This window comes from Porites lutea, chromosome 13, assembly GCF_958299795.1.
Source record: "Porites lutea chromosome 13, jaPorLute2.1, whole genome shotgun sequence".
Lineage (NCBI taxonomy): Eukaryota > Metazoa > Cnidaria > Anthozoa > Scleractinia > Poritidae > Porites > Porites lutea.
The window spans coordinates 18,518,681-18,543,053 of NC_133213.1; the positions used below are offsets into that span (position 1 = coordinate 18,518,681).

Genomic DNA, 24,373 nt, shown 5'->3' on the forward strand with positions numbered 1-24,373 from the left:
AGGGGTCCCGTTTGTCTGACCAAAAGAAGAGGGGGCTCTGGGCTCGCTGAGAGTTCTCGTTGGCTAAAAATAAATTTTAATCTAATTTACATAAGCAAACGTGAGAGTAACAGACCATAACAAATTGTAAGAAATTGTAAAACCACAAAGGAGTGGATTGGTACAATACGGTAGCCCTACATTCGTTTTCCCTTCAGTTTTAGTCCTATAAAGCAGCACTTGTCATAACTTGTCACGTCCTGCTTGTCATAATGAAGAGAGGAAAAGTCGGAAAGAGACATGCGCACATCTTTGTCAAGATCGTGGGCTACATTTGTCACCCAGTTCAGAGAAAACTATCCATTGTCACTTGGCTGATGGGTGATGATGAAGTTCTTTGACGTTAGAGCACGGGGATTCGCTTTCGTGATTACCAGTGCTCAGGTGAAAAGTTGAAATTAATCCATAAAAATACATAATGTTTACTTAATAAGTCGTTGTCCAATTAACCTTGCCCTCTAGTTTTATTTTCCGCTGATTTTTTACACGGCGATGAAAGATTATAACGGCAAAAAAAAAAAAAAAAACATTAAACCAAGGATAAAAATGAATGAACACAACACTTTTAAAAATCCTGTACGTCGCGCTTGGTCGCGTTTTTCCTCGCGTTTTTGCGCGCGTTTTTGCGCCTGGTTCTTTCTCTCACTACATTTGACAAAAATTTTGTACTTATGGTCCACTGTATCGTTTAACTGTAACACTTTAATCATAAAAATAAAATATTATATTTGGCTTCATCTATTAAATCCCCCGCCATCATTAAATCAATGTCTATACGTCGCGGATCTCTAAAAACGTCAATTCCTCGATTGCAAAGTTCTAGATATTTCGTGAAACTATTCAATTCGACGGAACGTTGCCCTTTCAAAAGTATATTGGTATACTGAGCAAAGATTATCAAACAAAACAAATATACAAAGCTTTAAAGAAAAATCAAATCATTGTTTATACTGATCACTGCTTTAAAAGGTGGGCAACGAACTGAAAAATTGCTTGACCAACGCCAAGCCGAGATGAATGTATAAATTAATTTAAGGCGAGCACCGAAAACCCCATTTAAAACAGGCGCTTTGGGCTAGTATCCTTTTCGAGTCAATTATAACCGCTTATATTGAAAATTCTTTGCTGCTCCAATATGTCAGTGACAATATATCTACCGCATAGTAAAACAACAAATTTGTTTTCCATAAAAACAATCGCTGACCTTAGGGAAAGTGAAAACTGCTAAGAGACTGGTTATTGTGACGTCATGAATATTGTCGGACTTTTAAGGATGATAAATGAGCGCCTCGGAGCAAATACTTGCTAATATCACATAAATAAGTTAAGAGCTGTGAGGTCTGAGTTTGTTGTGCGGAGAAATTTGGTCTTTGGGAAGTTCGCAACAGCATCATGGCTAGGTCACTAAGAAACCTGTCGTGGAAAGGACAGAAAGAAGAGGTGGGTAATTTTGATTTACTTCGTTTCGACCCGCCCCCAATGACTTCCTCCACCAGCAGAATTGCGATGCAGTACTATGAAGTATATAGGATGCTAGTCTATCACAAATACAAAGCTCCGATACGATTCCGCAAACTGCATATTTGCTTAGTGTTCAGTGCAGACAAAAAAAGTAGCTAGATAAATTTGTTTTTCTAGCGGCGATTGCGGCGGGCAGGCTCGGTCGTGTAAAGACCAAGACATGAAGATCGAAACTATCAGATTTAATAGTGTTAATAACCGCTTGAACAATTTTCAACACGACCCCAGTTTGCCAATGCCAGCAGTCCAAAGTTACGCTATTTGAATTTTACAAAAGATACGATCATTTGGGAAAGAAAACTCATTTCAACTTATCGTATTTATCTGTTCATTTAGTTATTCATCATATCAGTACTTGGTTTTCCTTAAAGGCATTCACAATAAGAAATTGCGGTTGCCTCCCTTTAATTTTATGTAAATCTTTCTATTTTTTTACGTCCAATATCAATCTAGCGTTTTCTTTAAAAAGGTCACTGAGATAGGTTAAACTTAGGATGACAGGGTCTTTTTTTTGTTTTGTTATGAAAACTTACTTGATATACACCAAAAGATCAAAGGAAATCAAACCCAAAGGCACCATGGTTTTATTTTGCCTTTCACCCGATTTGGTCCTCGTCAAGACCGGCAGAATAAAACTGTATTACCTCTAATAATAGCCGGGGCCATTTATATTCCTTTTTTCCCTCGCCTAGAGGTTTTTTTTTTTCACCTATACGGTGCGATTATTCGAGAAACGGGAATTTTTCTTACCGCAAGTCGTGCCTTTGACGTTTGATCTTACTAGCCTCATTTTACAAAGGATACAAATAAACTAAACAGGGAATTCCTAAATTGTGGATTAAGGGAAGGGGCGGATATTCGAGGCTCCTTTCGATAAAGGTCAATCCTATATTTTCACCAACGGGGGTCGATTTTTCGAGGGGGCAGTCAATCGAAGTTATTGAGCGTGCTTTAATTAACCATAACGACGACGATAGACTACGAGCAGTCTCTCTTTTTCCTTAGTCCTTGGAGCGAAACGCGCGAGAAACGAAAATGACCACGCACGTGACGGAAGGCCCTCGTTTCTCGCGTTTCTGCCGCCCGACGCTCGCGCGCGCATACACTCCCTTCACCACATCTGAAGAAAAAGAGAAACTGCTCGCAGTCTATTCACAGGAGCCCACACAATCTGTGTGTGTAGCCAATTGTTATTCTATAGCAAAAGTACTGGATTTACCGTTTGCTTCACCTATAGCGATATATCGCTAAGTATGTATATAAATCTATGTTAAATAAACGTTGAATTACGTTACCTCCGATATGTTGGCCGTCCTTTTGCCTAAAAAACGGGTTTTTTTTTAGCGATTTTGAAGGATCTTGAGTTCGACGTTCACTGTTCACTATGGCGCGTGTCCAGGATGAAATGTGATTAAACAGATCTGCTTTAATAGTTTCCTACTTTTTATAATAGGGACAACAAACGCTTATTATCTATTTACAAGGTCAACTAAATGCGTTATCAGGCGAATAAAAATCAGTCGACTGTCTTGATGAAAAGCTAAATTCTTGAGACTAAACTTCACAGAGATGAGTGAAACCGTCACATTCATAAAAGTGTTACGTAAGTATCAATGTCAAACAGAGCTAGTAACTAGTAACTTATTAAACTGCAAATTGTAATAACATTTCCTAAAAATTGGCTTCGGCCTCTTCGTGTGTAGCCTTTTGATTTGAAATAGGTACTACTATTGGCAAGGCGCAAAAAAAAAAAGTCAGGTAACCTTTGATATTTTACTTCAAACTCGTGATTCCATATGTTTACATAGTGATAAGAGCATTTTAAACGCGGGCTGTAAACGCCAGCCTCCGATCAAACCGGTAAGTTTTCTAGTAATATTTGCCAAAGTCAACAAGATTTAAATTCGAAGGTGAGGGAATTTAGAGTATTCAGCAACGGGGCTAACGGGGTAGACGTTGTTTTATACCCCGCGCTTAACTGAAATTTATTTTCAAAGAACCTTGAATAGATGGCCTTTGATCAATCAAATCAGAATTCGAGTCTCTTTCCTACAAGAATTACAGCCATGTTCCAGGTGTTAGTTGTTAAAGATTTGCTTTCTAATTCGCTAGATTAAGACAGTTTACTAATAACTAACCTTATATATATCGGGTGGATGACGGTCAAAGGATTATGTCTCTCTTGAAGAACCAACAGAATTAAGGGTGTCTCGTGCCGTTGACTCGCGAGGCACGCGCGAGAATCCTCCCACAATTAAGTACCAGGAATCATTTTTTTTTAATCGGTTATGTCAGAGTATTTGACAGGTTACAATTGTATTTTAATTTTTGTTGGAAGTAACAGAAGCTGTTTATGAAAGAATATGTATTGTTTCAGACATTTTTTGCAAAGCTTGTTTTCTTTCAAAAAGAATAAAGCCTTGCTCGTACGTGTTTAATTCTTTTTTGACCTTTTACTCAAATTGAAGAATCACTTTCCAATGCTTTATCAGGTTGAATACTGAAACGTTCAAAAGAGTGGTAAGAATTTTCGCTTTATTTAATTTTTGTCTTTTTTTAAATTGCCAACTTGTCATATACTTTTAAAAATCACGTCACTAGAATATTAAATTTTTGTTTTTCCGTCAGCTTCCTTCGCTAACACGATAAAATAACCATAAAAGAAGAACACGTAGAGTCTATTAAATTGGAAGTGTTCTAGATAATTCTATAATTTAAATCGCTATGGCTTACGCCCCTAAAAATAACACAGAAGGCTACTAAGCTACGTGCATTCATGAAATTTTTGTCATAGCTCTAGTCTGGAACGTCGACTGTTACCGGATTAATAGCCTTTCACTAACTCTTAAACTGGTGATTTTGTTGGCGTGGGCAGGATATATTTTTAAGTCTACGAACGCAATGACGAACATTTTTATGAATTGAGTAAGAAAGGTGTTTTGCTATTAACTTCCTCTTCTGGTTTGTGGAGGGAGAAATGTGCGAATTTATGAAAGCCTTTTAGTAACTTCAAAAGTCTAAAAAATTTCCCCAAGTTATAAATTATTAATAACGCAGATACTATCAGTGGAATGACCTAGAATTTCTGCGCAATTTTTAAATATTAGATATTAAAACCTTTTAAAAAATACTTTTGTATTAATTCCAAAGAACTTTCGCGACATTTCTAAATTTATCGTGCACTACTTTGCGAAATATTTTAAAGGATGGAATCCCCAAATTCCTTTTTTTTAATGTATTTATTGTTTAAAAGATGAACCGGTGGAAATCCTGCCTACGTGATATCAACATCCGGGTATGGATGGAAATTTAATGTCTTTTTTTCAGGGGTCGTTTGAAATAATTAGTTGTACGTGCTTGCATTCATTACAGTTTGCGTTATTTCCTACAGTTGATCCCAAAAAGAAATTTGGGTGGTTTGTTTGCATGCCGTGCATGTCTGAAGTCCTTGTTAGCATTCGTAAGGATCTATGCAATGTTGAGCCTCAAATGCGCTTCGTGATATTTCAAATAGCGATATGTCATGCAACCTGGCGTGACTTCCGGTCAATTACCCGGACCAATGCATATGTTGTTGAATATCACGCAATGTTTGAAATGGAGATTATCTGGTTAATTCTTTGTTTCTGTACAAGGTCATGATACAAGAGCAAGAGAAATATGTCATCAATTATAATTCAGTGATTTTATTTCAGTTAGTCTACTTTTTTTTTGATATCTCGGTTGTCTTCTTTTGCATGCAAGACCAAGTTCTGTTGGAATTAAATAATATACTAATCACGCAATCGAGCATATTCTCTGTCAATTTGTAAACCTTTTAAATCAACGTAAAAAAATCGCTTTTCGCTTGAAGATGTATTTCTAATCATTCTTTTTACTTAAATGCCGATGAAGACTTTTTAAAGTTAGAAAACAACATTGTTTTACAACACAGCATATGTCGAGAAGAAATGTTCAATGAAATGCAAAGCGTTGATAAAACACAGATAAGAAATCTATCGCCATGTTTGTTGATGTGTAGAATGTTTTTGTTACAGCAAGGTATTAATCACACGAGGAAAACCAAAGCGAGAAGAATTAAAAATGTTGCCGAGCGATTCACGAAAATTGGTAAGCTTGAGCGAATTTCGAATGCGTTGCGTGACACGTCGTTGTTGGCGCAGCAAGCAGACTACTCCAGACAGAACCACTACTCTGCCGGATTTGTTTTCACTGACGTACACACCGTTATGTGACATAAAGAATACACGCCTTTCCTGAGTATTGTATTCTAAGACATTCTATTGGTCTTTAGCGCATTTTTGGCGATAAGAATTTCCTATACGGGCTCAAATCGCAAAGTTTTCGGCATTCCCTGTACTCTGGGCCCTACCCTGTCCCTTATCTAAGAAGGTACAAAAGTGGGCTAGAGCGTCCAGGCGGTTCAATTTGATACTTGTACAACTTTCGCATTGAACTTTCTTTTTTAAGCTTGCAGGAGTCAAGTCAAACAATAATGGATGTAAGAATTTCCACTGATGTGACGCTTTATTATGGCTAGGTGTCGATCATTTCATGCTGGGACAACAAATATGAATTATTCAACGAGGCCGTGATTGGCCGTCTCTCAGTATTTATGACAACTTACTAAGGCGATTTCGGGGCGGTCAAGCTCGAGCTTTGCTCTTCATAGCGACCGTGCTAGCTAGACATTGTCGCTGATTAGTTGTTTAATTTCTTGGTCTTTCAGCTCGACACGAAAATGCCAGATACAGATCCGACTTCGGCGGACGCCGAATGGAAAAAGATTCAACAGAATACGTTCACAAGATGGTGCAACGAACATTTGAAGTGTGTGAATAAGTACATCTACAATTTGGAAACAGACTTGAACGACGGCTTAAAACTCATTGCCTTACTGCAAGTACTCTCGCACAAGAAGATAACACGATACAACAAAAAGCCTTCGTTCAGACCGCAAAAAATGGAGAACATTTCCATCGCACTGAAGTTTATCGAAAGCGAGAACATTCGCTTGGTGAATATCGGTGAGTAAAGAATCGAGCGTAATTATTTTTGTCCTTCCTGAATGGACGCCACAAGCGTTCCTAAATTCAGCTAAATTGCATTCCTTAAATAATGTAAAATTTTTATGATCTTTTTAGTGACGGGCAGTAGTGTTACGTGAATGTTTGGGGTTTTATGTAGCTTCTTTCATGGAAGCCATTTAAATGTCTCACTAATCAAGCAAGATTTGGGGATGTAAATATTTCCCAATCGTTTACATTAGCAAAACTTTGCAAATGCAAACAGCAAGACTACTAGATTTAAGTCCCTGAGGTGTTAATGGGACCGAATTCTGCGTTACATCGTACTACCATATTTAGTAATTATTCATGTCTGTAGACACTGACCCGAATGCCTAAAGAACTTCAGTTGACTGTTGTTGTAAACACCAACAAATGTTTGCCGTTCAGTTCATTTATTTAACGGTAAACGTTCGAAATATCCGCACAAACACACAACACAAAGAAGCTCGGGAATAAATTTGTTTAAGTTCGTGAATTTTCCAGAGTTTATTTCAGATGCTGTTGGTGGGGCGTTAACCTCCCATCTCACGTATTTTTTGGAATACAGTGCACAAACTTTGAACAATGAATTATTTGCCGCATAATTCTGGAATTTTCTTTGTCAAAGCGTTCATTAACACACTCAAGTTAGGCTTGAATCACTTAACCTATAAAAATTCTATCAAACTCACATTTTGATACATCTGGAATTATATCTCTAGTGATTTCGAGGGATTTAAATTTCGTAGGTGCCTCAAATTTCCAATGAACCGTGACCTCCCGTTTTGTGAAATTCGCCCCTGGTGACCGTAAATTTAATTACAAAAAATCACACTATAATCGCATGCTGCAATTTTTCTCACACAGTTTGTTAACTGTGTACTTTCCGTTCTAGTCCTTTTTATTTACACCAGGATTTACCTTTCCTAATTTCAAGTTTACATACCTCCAAAACAACGTTTAGCAAGTAGTGTTCTGTCTAGCGTGGAAACATTTACGCACTCTGAACGTGCAAGCAGATAAGAGCTCTTTAGACAAAAGTCGTTTTTACTGAAGTTTATTTGGATTAGATACAGCTAAGACATGTTGAAAAGAGGGATTTTCGGGCGTGATGAAATGCCTTCGTCCACAGAATTGCAAATATTGTCTTTCTCAGCAAGCAAGTGAAGAAGGAGTTTTGTTTATTCAACCAAGCGTGTCGTTGCAGATTTCACTACTGGAGTTAGTTAATCAAATATATGTGAAAACCATGTTTTTTATTTGTTAGAATTTGTCAGCAGAAGTAAGTGTTATATTTCACTGTAGTTCTCTCAGCACCTTTATCCTATACATAATGATTATTTTTGGAAAAAAGCATCCGAACGTTTTGACAGAACGTGATGTATGATCTTACAGACTAATAAAAAGCCAATTAATTTTGTTAGTTAACTGCTCGCTTCTTCAAAAGAAATAATCCTCGAGTAATGTTTATTTTAACATGAACTGTGTTCGTGGCTTTTTGTGACTGGCTAACAGAAGTTTTGCTTGTCAAGACCAGTTTCTTAGAAAAACATGCACTCATTTCTGTGTAATTGACAGGGGTTTTAAATTACTCTCCGAAAGAAACCGTACAATAAAAAACACATTCACTGCTCTTTTCTCATGTTAACATTCCTCCCGTCACAGTACTTAACAGTTTGTCAAGTCTGTGAATTATATTTTTAAGTGACTGTTCAAATCAGCCTTTCCTTCCTGTGGTGTCAAGTTGTTTTTGTCCTCTCTACCATGATATGAAAAATTTAACATAAATTTTCCTTAATTGACATTCCCAAGAGAGCTAATAAATAATTGTTTTGCACAGATTTCATTTTTGAGACAATTCCATTTCTTTCCATTGATTTATTCGTATTATTTGCACCATATATATCCTCTCTACTCATTATATATTTACGTCTCATGCAAAGCTATAATTATATGAAGTTATTTGTTGGATATTGATGTTCAATGCCAATACAAAGAGCTTTTATTGAATGCTTAAGAGAAACCTTTGTCTGCTGTTACAGAAATGCTCCATGGAGTTCCAGGAGTTTGAGAAAAATTTAAATTTATACCATTTTGTAAAGTCACAAAGCATAAATTAGCAGGACAAAATTCTCAGGAGACAAACCATATTATCTTTTGTTGCTCCTGCCAATATCTGAGGAGTGCTTTCATTTCAGTTGTAGAACAAACTAGATCCTGACATGGGGTGGGTGGGGGAGTTTGCTTGTTTAGGTTTAGGGTGGGTATAATGTCACCCATGCCTCCAAAAGTGAACCCCATTTCAAGATATTAAAATCAATAACACCCAGTTTTGAGGAAAAAGTCAAATTTCAGTAGTGGAACCTTGATTTAACAAGGGCCAAGGGACTGACAAAATTTGTTCGTTATAACAAAGTTTTATTGTATCGAGGATCTTTTTGAATTTTCATATACTTAACTATTGTTGGGGTAAAGAAAATCATTTGTTATACCAAGGACTTCGTAATATAGAGATTCGTTTTATTGAGATTCCGCTGTACTTGTTCTGAATATTTTATACTCATTAACAATTCCCTTAACAAATTCCTTTTTTTTTCTTATCAGATGCAAGTGATATTTTTAAAGGGAACATCAAACTTATCCTGGGTCTGATATGGACTTTAATTCTCAAGTATCAGATAAGTATGCCTTATCTTGATGAGGAAGAAGAACAAGGTGGACAAAAAATGACTCCAAAACAAGCTCTTCTGGCATGGTGCAAAAGCAAAATGCCAGAGTCCATTCCAATGGATAATTTCAACAAAGACTGGAACGATGGACGTGCCGTTGCTTGCCTTGTGGATGCAGTGGCACCTGGCCTTTTCCCTGAGTGTGAAGACTTAGATCCTAAAGATAAAGTTGAAAATGCCAGACAGGCAATGCAAGCTGCTGAGGACTGGCTTGGAGTGCCACAGGTGAAGAACTTTTAAGACCCACAAAATGCTATTATCAGCATGCATATATTCAATGCAGACCTTTTACAGTGCTGTTAATAAGAACTGAGGGAGGTTTGTGGGAGGATAGTAGGGCCAAGAACTGTATATAATAGTTGAGTAAAACATGTAACCACACAACAAGGCACTGTCAAGCTGCTTTCTCAACAGACTTACCATATACTTACCAAAGGATGGGCAGGGTTAGTAGCATTGCACTTTGTAAGCATGAGCAACATAAAGTTACTCAAACATGGTCTGAATAGCCTGACCTCAACAGAGAAGCTGTGAATTCCCAAGACCCCTGCAAAGCTTTTCGAGTGCGCAGTTGATCCCAGGCAAAATAGTGTTGGCCCGTAATGCCGCAAGTTCTTCTTGCATCCATTGTTAGGATAAGCAAAAGTTCTGCCCAACAGGCAAGGTGAAGTAAAGCCTGTGTTTTGGTTGGCCACTTGCCTGGTTATGGTTTCCCTATGGCAAATCCATTATCAAACAAGCTTGTTTGGTCTAGTCTGCGTCGCAGACATAATTTAACCTCGGTTAGTAACATCCGCAAAGCAGCACTGATATCCTTGTTCTTGGCACCCAGTGGACCCAACAATTCGAAACACACTTCCGGTAACAATAACTGGAAGTGTGTTTAAAATTCCTTCCATCCTAATTGGTAAATCGACATGGGCATTCTTAACAGTTCAATCATAGCAGGTACTCAAATCCTGGTACACAGATTCTGGCTCTGTTTCGAGGACAGACTTAACCAGAGTTTAGTTTCGTCTGTGGTGCAGGCTATTTTGGTCAAGTGAGCTGGATATTTGCCTTAATCTTCCTTGACTCAGGCAAAGTAATCTCCTACCTAATTTCCATGTCACACTCATTTTTTGTCCGAAGCATTTTTCTCATTTTGCATTTTTTTTATTTGTCCCTTCGCAGGTTATAACACCAGAAGAAATCACCAACCCTAATGTAGATGAACTCAGCGTCATGACATACGTCTCATACTTCCCTGAGGCGAAACTCAAACCTGGTGCCCCCCTGCGCCAAAGAACACACCCATCTACAAAGTGCTCAGCCAAGGGTCCAGGTGTGGAACCTAAGGGCCTCGTTGTTAAGAAGCCAGCCGATTTCACTGTGTTTACACAAGGTGCAGGAGCTGGAAAGCTGGGTGTTTCAGTCTGGGGACCAGGCAAGGTTGAAGAGGAGGTTATTGTACAAGACAATGGAGACCATACATACTCATGCCAGTACTTCCCTCCAAAACAAGGTGAGAAAATCAGTATGACTTGTTAGCTCTTTCTGAGTGAGATAGGTTCAATGTGGGACATATTACGACTGGTCATCAGTTTGACCCCCTGAGTTTCATCACAATCAGATTTAGGAAATCCATGTTTTCTTCAAATGTAGGTGTTGGGCAAAAGCAGGGCTGAGTACAGCAGTGCCCTAAGGCCCCCTTTTTTTAGGAAAAACCTCCTTAACTTTTGGCAGCAAAGAAAAAAAATATTCCATTTTGATATTTACTTCTTTCTAATCAGTTTGTGATCAGTTGTCACTGTTTCTTGTTACAGGAAAATATGATGTCCATGTTAAATGGAATGGCCGTCACATCCCCAAGAGTCCATTTAGAGTAGAAGTTGGACAAGATCTTGATGCCAGTCAGGCATACGCGTCTGGACCAGGATTGCAACCTGAAGGTATCCAAGCTGGAAAATACACAGACTTCACTGTTTACACCAAAGGTGCAGGTGAAGGGCAGGTGTCAGTCAAAGTTATTGACCCACGTGGCGGTGAGGATGTGGACATTATTATTGAACCTCAAGAGGACGCCCAGTACTTTGTTGAGTATCAACCTGTAAATGCTGGAAAACATACGATCAAGGTCATGTTTGGTGGCCAGCCTATCAGCAAAAGTCCCTTCCATGTTATGGTTAGTCCACCACGTGTTGAGCCCATCCCCAGCAAAGTCCGTGTGTTTGGTACAGGTAAGAAGGCAGTGTTATGTGCTCATTCTCTCTCAGAGTCAGGTGAATCAAATTAACCCTCTAAGCCCTAAGAGTGATCACAGCGTGCAAAGAAAGTAGTGTCCGATAGCCCGGGGCTAGTGGATTTTGCTATCGGGCTAGTGAATTCAGTTTTTAACTTGCCCGACGGGCAAGTGATATTTTTTCAGGAATTCGAATAACAGAAGAACTGTAATCAATCCTGCTCATCAAATTTTTTTCGGGCTAGTTGAAATGACTTTCGGGCTAGTACATGTTAGCTACAGCTTGCCCGAATGGCAAGCTGGAAAACTGACTTTCTTTGCGCCCTGGATCAGCATCAAATTTCTCCTTGTAATATTAATGCTTCATAAAACAGAGTGGTCATGAGAATTACTGACATGATCACACGATGAATTTGCTTGATATTTTATCAACTTCTCCCCACTACTTCTGGAGGAAATGAATAGGGGCAACAAATGCGAATTCAACTTTTGATCTTAAGGTTTAAAGGGTTAAGAAGGAAGCCTGTGGTACTCCAACTTGGTAATTATCGTCCATTGAGCCATCTCTTGCCTTCCACCTCTATATGAAAACATGGTGTTGGTGGAATTAAGTTTTGCTGTTGCTATAACTTCATAAATGACTATCATTGTCAGTGCATAGATTTTATACTATTGTCAAACTTCAAATGTGTTCTAGGAAATCAAATTTTTCAGTTCTCTCTACAAATTAAATGGTAAGTTAACTCGAAGTTCCTTTTAGACAGTGTCTGATGACAGTTAAAGTAGTCACTGATAATAGTGAGATACATGTACACATAATGGTACCAACAATGATGGCCAATACAGATTAATGGTTGTTCTTGTATCTTGCACCAGGTGTTGAGCCGACTGGGTTAAAAGCAGGACAGCGTGCCCCATTTACAGTTGACGCCAAAGCTGCTGGTGATGGTGAACTGGACGTCTTTGTTGAGGGTCCTCAAGGTGAAGAAAAAGTTGATATCAGGAACAATGGTGATGGCACATACTCCTGCATGTACTACCCTAACAAGTTTGGAAAATACATTGTTAATGTCACATGGAGCTCCGTGCAAGTTCCTAACAGTCCTTTCAATGTGAAAGTTGCACCAGCTGTTGATGCAAGCAGAATTAAGGCTTATGGCCCAGGTTTGGAAAAAGGTAATTGATGGCTTTGTTTTGATTTCCGTCATTCGACAGGTGTGCAGTCTGATAGATGCTGTGCTAACTTAATGGAATGCCACAATGATATTGCAAGTTTTTCACAGTTATTTTAATTAATTGTTGAAAGGGTGCCACTCATTTTAGAATTAAGCTTCTAGCAAAATGCCTCTACAAGAGTATTTTATATAACTGAATATTTAAGTCCCTGCAATTCTTAGAGGAACAAAAGAGTGGCTATCTCTTGCCTAAGGATACATTACCTTCAACGGTTGGTTTTTAACAATGCTTAAAGCTTTAGCTATTGTTCTGTTTTTGGTTACAACTGAACTTGTGTCGGCTTGCCTTCTACTCTGAGACATTTCGACACAGTTTCTTAAGGGCAAGGAAGTTTTCAGGTGAACTCGTAAACATTGACACCACTGGGCAGAAAAAGCATACAGGATAAAACCCCTTCACACCAAAAAAGTTTTTAACAAAATTTCCAATTTCATCCTCTAATTATCTGAAATTCAAATACCGTCATGTGAACATACTGCTGAAGAGTTTTATTTGAATGATCACACCGGAGGATTTCATCCACAAACTCTAAAGTCATAACAACCATCATTCATTCTAGGAGTGGAAGGGGTGAATTCCTGGAGGTCATAGGAAAAATTCTCCAAAACTTGAAATCATCCATTTTTTTTTCAATTTCTTTTTTCTTACCTTACAGGTACTGCTGGCAAGCCATGTGAATTCACCGTGGAAACTAAAGGTGCTGGAATTGACAGCCTTGGTTTTGCCATTGAAGGACCATCACAGGCAGAGATTCACTGTCAAGAGAGATCCCCGGGTATTTGTGATGTCCGGTACTATCCAACTGTGCCAGGAAAGTATGCTATTCATGTCACATGTGGTGATGAGGACATTCCAAAGAGTCCATTTATGGTACCAATATCCCCAGCAGGAGATCCCAGCAAAGTTTATGCCAAGGGACCTGGTCTAGAACCTGAGGGAGTTGTAGCAGGTACTTATTAAATAGCATTAATAATTAATCCCGTGGGATTTTCTCAGGAGATAATTAATACCCCTAGGAGATCCATCAAAGTTAATGCCAAGGGACCCCCTTTTTGTAGCACTGGTACAATGCAGTTTTAAATTATTATTCAGTGTCATTGATTACCCAACCTCTTCGTAACGGAGAGTTGGCGGGGAGGGGAGTATCCCTGGGAGTAATTTTACCACTGGGAGATGCAAAGTGAGTTGCTCAGCTGAGCACTGGATGGAAAAATATGAGGCAAAGTGGCAGTTTTCTAGATCTATGACAACTTACTATGTGGGAATATATGGCTTTAAACTGGAAGAATCCACAAATTGCCCTAACCACGGACGTTAAACCTCCTCTTCTCTGCAGATAATCGCATTTGCTGTACATTCCCCTCTTTCATTTTATGCACGGTGGTCGAATAAACGTTTGAAAACAACTTGCTTTTTTGGCCTTTTGAAACGTTTCTCATCTTCAACAGTTTAAGCGTGAAGACTGGGAACTACTAGTTTTTTTTTCGGGAAACATTCGTTGATCTTCGTTTATTCGATCACTCAGCGGAAATAATTCGCCGATACGAACATACTATTCGTCATTGGACGGTCCAAATAGCCTGAATTTCATCCGATTACTTCGAGTCGTTATTACTCCCTCAGTAACGTCGTTGTTGAGAGGAGAAAACGACTCGAAGCAATCGGATGAATTTCAGGCTACGGTCCAAAGTATTTATGGTAAAGACAGAAGTGACCCGGGGGGGGCACTGCCATATATGGGCTAGATAGGTATGTGCCGCTGTGAAGGGTATGGTTTTCAAGCAGTTTACTCTAGGATAGGGTATATAAACCAGAGCGTTTGGATCTAGAATAGGGTATCATTTTTCAGGAAACTGATCAGTTGGTTGAAGATTTTATCTGGAGTAGGGAAACGGGGAATTGCCACTCAAACATATAAGAAAATCAAATTGGCAATTTGAAATTTACGCAACTCAGTTTGTTTTGGCTAGACTATGCTAGTGACCTCAGTAGTTTCTGGAAAACAGCTACTCTAGGATAGGGGGGATTTGGGGAGTTTACTCTAGTATAGGGTAGCAAAATTCAGCTGAACTAGCTCTGGTATAGGTTAAGGGTTCCAGGGTACCAGCGGCACATCCCCACCCACAAATTCCTAAAGTACCCCCCCCCCCCCCCCCGGGAGAAGTGACACGTTGTCGAAATCTGTACGCTGCAGCGTAGAAGTTTACGGAATATTGACCTTGGAGTGGTTGTCTTTGTAGGTGTACCCGCAGAATTTACAGTCTTCACTAAAGAAGCCGGCGATGGTGATGTTGATGTAAGAGTGATTGACAACAATGGAAAACAAGTCTCCGTGGACATCAAAGACAACAAAGATGGCACCTACACCGTGATTTACTACCCCACGACCGTCGGTGCATACACCGTAAATATCACTTTCAATACTGAGAGCATCCCTAAAAGCCCATTCAAAGTGAATGTTTGTCAGACGAACAGTTCTGCATGCCGCGCATATGGGCCTGGGCTCGAGAAGGTAAGAGCTGTAAAAGTTAGAGAACCGGAAGTGAGTTTTTTTGCATTCGTGGGCAGTGGTTTCGCCCAAATTATCCGGCAAATCGTTTCTATAAGAGTGAAGACACTTAGCAATAAAAATGTGATAGCGTTAAGGGAAATTAAAGGGGAAAAGTTCTCCTTTCGGGTTCAGAAGAGTTGTTAACCATTTAATACAGGGCAAACCGGTCGGTTCATAGTCTGCTCATCCATAGCCGTTCTTTGTGTGTCGTCAAGCGACGATCCTCCCCAAAGAACGGCTGTGAAGCAGACTAGGCGGTTCACGGTTTGGATAAATGGGTAAATAGTACGCAATATTCACGGGTACCCAACGGCAATTTTCGGGAAAATATCTGTTCGGAAGACGATTTGAGATCTAGAATTTTCGGAGCATTTGCCTGATATTCAGAAGTGGCAAATTTCGTTCGGTGAACGGCGTCTTTACCATTTTACACAAATCAGTGCAATTTACTATGAAAAGCCTGAAACTGTCATCAAAGATGAATTCAAAAGACTGAAAAACGAATTGCTGTTTGGAAACATTCCGACCGTGAAAACAGGACTACCGTTTCAGACGTTCCGTCTTTTCCTAAAATATTCCACATGAAAGACCTAACCTTGGAGCAAGCCTTCGCAAAATGTGATACGACAATTCAGGTCTTTCATAGCCTGCGAGCAAGCTCTCCTGGGGTTCCCAGGGGGTACGGGGGTGGGGACGGATAGCCTGCGACCTTACCCCCGGGACCCCATGGGAGCTTGCTCGCAGGCTACCCCTCCCCACCCCCGTACCCCAGGAAACCCTTGGAGAGCTTGCTCGCAGGCTATGAAACACCTGAAATCTGGTGTCACATGAAGTGTTTTCAAAAGAAAGTTGTTATGTTTGTGAGGAACTGATTGTCGCAACCGGCGTACCTTTGTTGCAATTATAAAGTGAAACAAACTTTTGCTGTTGTTTTTTAGGGATTTGTCAACCAGAATAACGAATTCAAGATCGAAACCAAAGGAGCAGGTGAAGGAGGCCTGGGACTGACAATAGAAGGACCTTCAGAGGCTCAAATTGAATGCAAAGACAATGGCGACGGATCATGTGACGTGAAATACCTCCCACCGGACCCCGGCGATTATATGATCAACATCCTGTTTGCTGACGAACACATTCCAGGAAGCCCTTTCAAAGCGCGCATCTCGTATCCGTTCGACGTATCCAAGGTGAAGGTCGAAGGACCTGGAATTGAGCCCGGAATACGCGCCGGTGAGCCAGCGGATATTGATATAGACACGCGCATGGCAGGAGATGCTGAACTGAAGGTGGAAGTGGTTGATGAACTAAACAGCCCGGTACAATGTGAGGTTGAAGAAGAGGAATATGGAATATACGCCGTGACTTACTATCCGAAAAAGAAAGGTAAACTGGCCTTCAGTCTCAAGATTATCTAGCAAAATGTTCATAGTAGACTGCCGTTGAATCAAGAATAATTCATGTTAGCAGATGAACACGCCTTAGGGACGATTTTCAGCTAGACCTAAGCGCGGGAAACAGGAAACTAGTGCACGGCGCGGAGAAAACGCGGGAAAATGTAAAACTGGAAATCGTGCAACTAAATTTGCGCCTACACTAGATTCTTGCATGTGCCAAGTTAAGGTAGACGCGAGGTCTTAAAGCCCAGGAACGGCTGCCAGAATCAAACTTGTCGTTAGTGTTAGTGACCAGATGTTTCTAGAGATAAAAGACCCAATTATTTTTAAATTATTTTCAGGTGGCCACAAGGTCAACGTAAAGTATGGCGGTAAGCATGCTCCAGGAAGCCCTTTTAAGGTGCCCATCTCGCCCAAGTCTGATGCTTCCAAAGTCAAAGTAACGGGGCCTGGAGTTGAGAAAACAGGAGTACAACCAGGAAAACCTACATGGTTTATTATCAACGCCGCAGAAGCTGGCAAGGGAGATGTGCATGTCAAAATAGAGCCCAGAGGTTTGTTTTAATAGCAATCTAAATACTCTTCAGTAGCTTTTGTTATAGTCCGAGTATTTCAACACAAGAGTGAGAGCTATATAACTCTAGACAAGCACTAAATTTGACGTTAAATATATACCTTTGCTATGAGGATCCCTGAAAATTCTTGATGAAAAGCAAGTGGTAATCGGCATCTAATTTGTTCTTATGATATCCAATACATTGCCAGCAAAAAGTGATGAGAAGAAACAAATGTACTAGAAAGAGGGTGATATAAACCCAAATCTTCTGAACTAATGTACATTGTAATGTGTAACAGCCAAAAAGGAGAATTTTTAATTAAATCTTAAGAGTTTAAGGGTTAAGTATCAATATTTCACGATTCATTAATTTCAATCAAAAAAGACAAATGTCTACTGCATCATAAAAGGATATTGAATTGCTAAAGATCCGCTAAAACGACAGTCTCGTTTATCTTTATCAAGGACGTGGGCGTCCTGTGGACGCAAAAGTGACCGAGGAAGGAAAGGATACGTTCAGATGTGAGTACGTGGCTCCTGAAGAAGGAGAATACAGAGTGGACGTCAAGTTTGATGGGTCCCCTGTGCCTGGAAGTCCCTTCCCTGTGGAGGTGGCCAAGCCGGGTGACGCGGGAAAATGCAAGGCACAAGGCGATGGACTAGAAACAGCTATTATCGATCAGCTGGCCGAGTTTGATGTCGATTGCAAGTCCGCTGGTGAGTTTTGAATAAAGGAAAAAAAACATAGGCACGTATTGCGTCCAAGAAAACAAGCTCGAGTGTTATTGTTCTTCGACTGAAATTTCCGAGGCAAAAAAGTGGTGTCCATGGTCACTGCTATTTCGTTTTGATGCCGATTCATTTTTAGAACCACTGACAAATAACCCTGCGGGCAGAGCTTTCTTTTCGGTATGGCTTTTAGAATGTGCGGAGTAGTTTGCGTCGCTGTTATTTGCTTAGAGGGCGTAAATAAGCCAACTAAGCGAATGACAGCGCCGCGAGCGACTCCGCACCTGCTAAAAGCCTTGCCAGAAAGAAACCTCTACTCGCAAGGTAAGGATGAATCGTTTCGTCAGGTTCAATTAACTGGTTTTGAGTTACCAAGATGTTCATTATTAGTTAAACCGAAATGTTACGTGACACGAACGCGTGCCAGCGAAAATTGCCAGCTGCGTGGAAGCACGTTACGCGAGGCTGATTCTTTGTCAACAAACTTTTTCATCAGGAGAGGGACAGCTAATGGCGGCAGTTGACAATCCTTCAGGTGCTCACACGGACACATTAGTAACAGACAATGAAGATGGTACTTACTCCGTATCCTATACACCATTCGAGGAGGGAATTCACACCTTGAGCGTCAAGTTTGGAGGGGATCACATCCCTGGTAGTCCTTTCAAGGTGAGAGTACAGTTCACATCATGTTCTTTTTAGATTACGTATCGTCACGCAACGGTAAACAGCTTTGCGCAATGTGACACAAAGTCAGTGCTCTGTAAGAATGTGTCCTTGACTTTAAGGTTCTCAGTGCTAGAAAATGTTGCGCAAAGAGATTAATTGCTATTCGCCACGCGTACACCCTATGTCTATGAATTCTTTTGTCACAGTATAAGATTTAAGTCAGCTTTTTTGTAGCTTCAGTTGTGGTAGCAGCAAAGATATTTTGTTTGCCATTTTCGTATCGACGAGGCGAACCAGTCGCAGACTGTGTCGTCATTGTGTTGATACCGGGAGAAATTAGATCGAAATAGCAATATACTGCATAAAATTAACCACTTTACTTCTTATCTGTCACTCAGGTTGATGTCCTTCCACCCACCGACCCCTCAAAATGCAAGGCTTATGGGCCCGGCCTGGAAAAGGCCCTCGTGGACCGCCCGGCAGAATTCACCGTAGAGACAAAAGGTGCTGGGGCTGGAGGCCTGAGCTTGGCCATTGAGGGACCTTCTGAGGCTAAACTGACGTGCAAGGACCATGGTGATGGAACATGTTCTGTGAAGTACACCCCTGTTGAGCCTGGGGATTATGAGATCCATATCAAGTTTGCCGATGAGCATATTCCTGGGAGTCCTTTCAATGCCAAGGTTTGTGAGCGGAAACTGCCGTATTTCGAATTCATCCTATTGTGAACAGTAATTGTCCAGTGCTATAAACGTCGGTTTGCAGTGTCGTAGTATGTGAATGTAGAACACAAAATGTAGAAACAGTTCCAAACGATTGATGTTTAGCACTTGCAAGCTGTGCCACGCCTTCTTTTGTTTTTAAGGGAGTACATTTTGCTGTCACTTCAAGGTTTGCTAAACTCATGGGACTTGATGTTCAGACTGTGGCAGTGTTGCGCCGTGTTTGAGGTTCACCGATTTTTACCCTGCAATCGGGAATTCGAATCGACCCTTCCTCGAATATCATCGTTTTAAATACATGACGTCTGGTGGAGCGTCATGAGCGACCACCTAACCAAAACGTCATATTAAACAATGCAGTTTATAAGCTACCACAGCCTGTAGGCGATAAGGCTGTGTCCCAGGCTTGCAAAGGGAAGAGAAAGGGCGGAGATCGGGTGCCAGAGAAAGCAACGCCGACCAGCTAACGAAAACCAAATCTCCGCATTTGGGTGGACGGTGATTGGACTGTATTATCTTGGTATAATTTTTCTTTCTTTTCCTCGCAGGTAACTCGCCCCATTGACGTGAGCAAAGTGAAGTGTTATGGTCCCGGTGTGGACAGAGTTAACCCGCTGTTTTCCAAGGCTCCTCAGGAATTCACTGTAGATACATCAGAGGCGGGTGATGCGGATCTGGAGGTTACTGTGGAAACACCTGACAGAAAGGTCCTTGAACCTGAACCTGTGTGCGAGAAAGGCGATGGAGTCTATACGGTGGCTTATACACCTGAGGAGGAAGGTGAGATACAGGGAGTGAAAAACCACCATGATGTCATTTTAATGTGTAAGAATGGAATATTCGTGCTATGGTGTGCTTGACATGGGATCATGTTATATCTTATCAAATGGCAAGAATGTTAGAAAACGTCAGCCGAATGAATGATTCTTGAAGTCTTAAAGATGCCAAACAACCTTGGCAAAAAACTAGATTTTAAGCCGCATGTAGGGCGTTTGCACGATGATTTCCGGGTCCAACGCGTCATTCCGACGTCATTACAGCCTGTTGGTTAAAATTTCTGGGCCCGTGTTAAAGGAAAGCATGTTCATGGATGTAGTTATTAGCTAGCCCCAAACTGAAGTTGAAAATAGAGTGCTGGAATATAAAAACTTTTGTTTAGCGATGGAGGCCCACAGGGACAGAGAAGTGCAGTGGGATAAGAACAGGGACAGAATAGAGCTCCTGGCTGATGAGAATTCCGTTGTTGCGCGGGAGCGAGGTCGCTTAAAGAATTTTATTAGGAAGGAAACCAATGATGTTGGCAATGGTGTCAGTGATGATGATGATGATGATGATGATGATGATGATGATGATGACGATGTGGATGGTGGTAGTGGTGGTGGTGGTGGTGTTGGTAGTTATAATGATGATGGTGATGATGATGATGATGATGATGATGATGATGATGATGGTGAATTGAGTTCCTGTTTTCTTTTTGTCAGGTCGTTACAATGTAAACGTGAAATACAACGACAAGCATGTCCCTAACAGTCCATTCCGTGTGCGTGCTGGACCTCCGTTTGACGCCAGCAAAGTCAAGGTATCAGGTTTTGAAGAGTCGCCTGTCACGGACGAGCCTGCGCAATTATTATGTGACTGCACCGAAGCTGGTACAGCTCCTCTCACAGGTATGGAGACTTTGTGATAGCCGTACGAAAAGTGGGTAAAGAAGGAAAATAGTTCGTTATATCGAATTTTACGTGTTTCCAATGCGGCGTTTATTCAAGGGCGGCGTTTATTTCGAAATCAGTTTTCTTTAAATCACTGACAACAGTTATTGTAAATCGTTTGCAAATATTATGTAATTTAAAGGTTCCAATGTCTCTGCTATTTTGCTGAGGTAGAATCGTAAATGTCTGGATGGTGTAAATTACCAAGTTGCACCGAGGCTTTTCTTATCATCCTCGAGTAAACACAGCATTCTTCTGATTAGGTGCGGCGTTAATTCGAGGGCAGCGTTAACGGTTTATTGTAATTTTGCTTCCATCTACGGCGTTTGATCGAGGGCGGCGTCTAATCGAATAAATACGGTAGACATATGAAGTATGTTATTTAGAGGTTCTACCGTATAAGGAAGATGCCAATAAACAGCAAAGAAAAATAAAGGATGGAAAAAAAGGATAAAGAAAAGATGAATTGTGACGCCAGGCCTTTGCGTGCAAAGTCATTCGTAGTTAGTTATATCATGGGTGCAAATTTTGAACCTGTTGGCAAAACCCATTACGAGACCACTCAAATGGATTCGCATAACCATTAAATTTTCCCCCAAGATTTGGAATTGTTCTTGTATTTTGATTTACCTGCTCTAGGGATTTACAACTTTCTTTCATTAAAATTTATTCAGCAACGGTATCTCCGCCCAGCGGTCCTGACATACCTGTGGAAATCAAGGAGAATGGAGAAGGTTGCTATATCGTGGAGTACACTCCTGAGCGATCAGGCCGCCACAGTATTGACGTCAAGTACGGCAACAAGAGAGTACCTAGGAGCCCGTTTAGAGTCCAGGTCAAACCGAGTGGAGACGCGTCGAAAGTAGAGGTGGATGGACTGGGCCCGAAGGATAAGTTCTTCGTAGACAAAGAGAATGACTTCACTATAGATACAAGCAAAGCTGGAAAAGGTTGGTTGTTCATCGACGTTTGGATGTTAATTAGGCCAGTGTAAATAGTTTAGTTTTCGTTTCACGATGGGTAATAGACCTCTCATAGCTTAATTAGTTTGATGCCTTGTTCAAATCATGTTACGTTTTAACGCGATTTTGTCCTTTGTCCTTTCATTTAATGTGCGTTCATCTACACGTCGGTAGACTGAGTTAAGGTTTTGAGATGGGAAAATAAAAACCCATTTCACTCCAAAAGCTCGCCCAACGATAAAGTAAACGCCAAATCAGTCACAGCAAAAAAATCACTTTATTTGAGTGTAAATGTATTTAGCACGAAAGTACTATCTGGGGACACTTTTTTTACGTCTCCTACTGGAGACGGGACCGCCATTTTACGCGGTCATCCGAGCCACGCGAAGGTCAAGCCATTTGCATGGCAAAGGCAATACCTTCATTTCTCAGTCATTTTAAGACCCTGAGGGTTGGTCCGGTCCCGGGAATCGAATCCGCGGCCTCTCGCTCTGCAGTCAAGCGCTCTACCGACTGAGCTAATCGTGCCGCTGATATTGGACGAGGTTGATATTGGAGGGGGTTGCTCATAATCCATGGAAATAATTCAGTTAACGCCATGCAAAGAATATTGTGCTCAAGTCCAGTCACAGAAACTCGGTGTCTTTTAAGCCCGTTAAAATTGACCACTCCAGAAAATACCATAACATACCATAGTGCTCTTTGCTTGTCACCCCAAAATTTTGCATAAGCATTGTCTTCAATTTCTCTTGGGAGTTAAAATGGCCCCAAGAGAAGCTGAAAACAATGCTTATGCAAAATTTTTGGGTGACAAAGAAAGAACATCATGGTATATTATGGTATTTTCTGGAGTAGTCAATAATAGAGATTTCCCTTACCTCCGTGAACTTCATGTAGGTGTTCCCAAATGTACCATCAAAGGCCCCGACAGAAAAGAAGTCCCCTGTGAAGTACTCGACAATGGTGATGGCACCTATGATTGTGTCTTCACCCCTGAGGAAGTCGGACGCCATAATATCGACGTTCTTTTCGGTGGAGAGCCAGTGCCCGGAAGCCCTTTTAATATCAAGGCTGAAAAACCCGTCAAACCTGTTGCTGTGGACAAGATCAAGTGCGAGCCCAAGGTTGACAAAGAACCTCTGGTGGATGAGGAACTGGTGTATGCAGTCGACGCCCGCCCAGCTGAATCTGCACCTGGTGAAATTCCTGAAGGGCTCTTAAACGGCTCCCTTCTCACGCCCTCTGGGGATAAGGAACCTGTCCGCATTAAGGACAATAACGATGGAACCTATGACGTGGCGTGTGTCCCCAAAGAACCTGGACCCCACGAGCTAAGTTTGGATTACGATGGTGTACCGCTGCCGGGAAGTCCATACAAGTTTGACGCTGTGGAAGGAGGCGCAGATAAAGTGAAGGCTTATGGAAAAGGTATAAAGTCCCTCGTCCTTCCCCCTAACCCTCCCCCCCCCCTTAATCTTTCCACACACATACACACCCTTCCCAAATAGAAAAGGGAAATAAATTTGTTTAAGTACCAAGAGCCGAGGGAATTATTATAATCTTAACCCCTCCTTTATGGTTATAGGGTAGTTTCCGTCATCAATCTGTCACTTCAGGTTTTATCAGCGATCCCTCAAAATAAACCGACGTAAAAACATCGGCTGTTTACCTTGTACAAACGTTTTCTGGAAAATCTGGTTGGTAAGTAAATGGAACACGACTTTTTTGGGGGTCGTTTCAGCGGAGAATTTCTGGGAGCAACGGAACATCTGGAAAGGTGCTCCTGTTTTTCCGGACGGAATGTTTCAAAAAACGGAAATTCGTATTCCAATTCTTCAAGGATCTTTGGTACCAGGTTTAGGCCTTCGCGGTTGTTTTTCTGTCAATGGAACTTATTTGTACAAGGGCCTGAATTTTGCTTACCATTCTTCGTTTTCACATGGACCATAATGCACCTTGTTTACCCCCTCCCCCCCCCCCAAAAAAAAAAATTGCATAACGCTGTTTTCTATTATCGATTTAAATGTTCTCAAAACATAGCCAGTCTTAACGTCTTAATGATGCTAACAGTTTCGATGACTGTGAGCCATCTTTATCCAAACTTGGAAAACATTTAAAGTGTCAGAAGCCTTAAATAGGCTTCTGAAGGTGTTAATTATTGCGATAAACGCGTAAAGACGCTGTTTTCTATTTCTCCTTGGTATTACAGTCGTCCCAAGAGAAATCGAATAGAATGGTTCCGCAATTTTTTTTTTCGGGGGGGGGGGGAGGGGGGGGGGTGTAAACA

At 40.9% G+C, this 24,373-nt stretch overlaps 1 protein-coding gene across 3 annotated transcripts in view; it reads left to right on the plus strand.

Moving 5' to 3' along the window:
• Positions 1–1,329: 1,329 nt before the first annotated feature.
• The window catches only part of LOC140922729 (filamin-A-like), a 30,151-nt gene continuing 7,107 nt past the window's right edge, over positions 1,330–24,373 (plus strand). The window contains exons 1-17 of one of the 3 annotated variants that reach the window (XM_073372745.1): positions 1,330–1,479; positions 6,290–6,587; positions 9,213–9,562; positions 10,511–10,841; positions 11,143–11,556; positions 12,435–12,734; positions 13,450–13,743; positions 15,035–15,306; positions 16,284–16,728; positions 17,081–17,293; positions 17,761–18,012; positions 18,521–18,693; positions 19,092–19,376; positions 19,964–20,195; positions 20,897–21,082; positions 21,799–22,074; positions 22,984–23,514. In XM_073372745.1, coding sequence (XP_073228846.1) covers positions 1,432–1,479; positions 6,290–6,587; positions 9,213–9,562; positions 10,511–10,841; positions 11,143–11,556; positions 12,435–12,734; positions 13,450–13,743; positions 15,035–15,306; positions 16,284–16,728; positions 17,081–17,293; positions 17,761–18,012; positions 18,521–18,693; positions 19,092–19,376; positions 19,964–20,195; positions 20,897–21,082; positions 21,799–22,074; positions 22,984–23,514 — 4,900 coding nt within the window. In that variant the 5' untranslated portion in view covers positions 1,330–1,431. Of the gene's footprint in view, positions 1,480–5,628; positions 5,671–5,912; positions 6,062–6,289; positions 6,588–9,212; positions 9,563–10,510; positions 10,842–11,142; positions 11,557–12,434; positions 12,735–13,449; positions 13,744–15,034; positions 15,307–16,283; positions 16,729–17,080; positions 17,294–17,760; positions 18,013–18,520; positions 18,694–19,091; positions 19,377–19,963; positions 20,196–20,896; positions 21,083–21,798; positions 22,075–22,983; positions 23,515–24,373 lie in introns of those variants that run through there. The other 2 variants (XM_073372746.1, XM_073372747.1) reach the window with 2 other exon arrangements.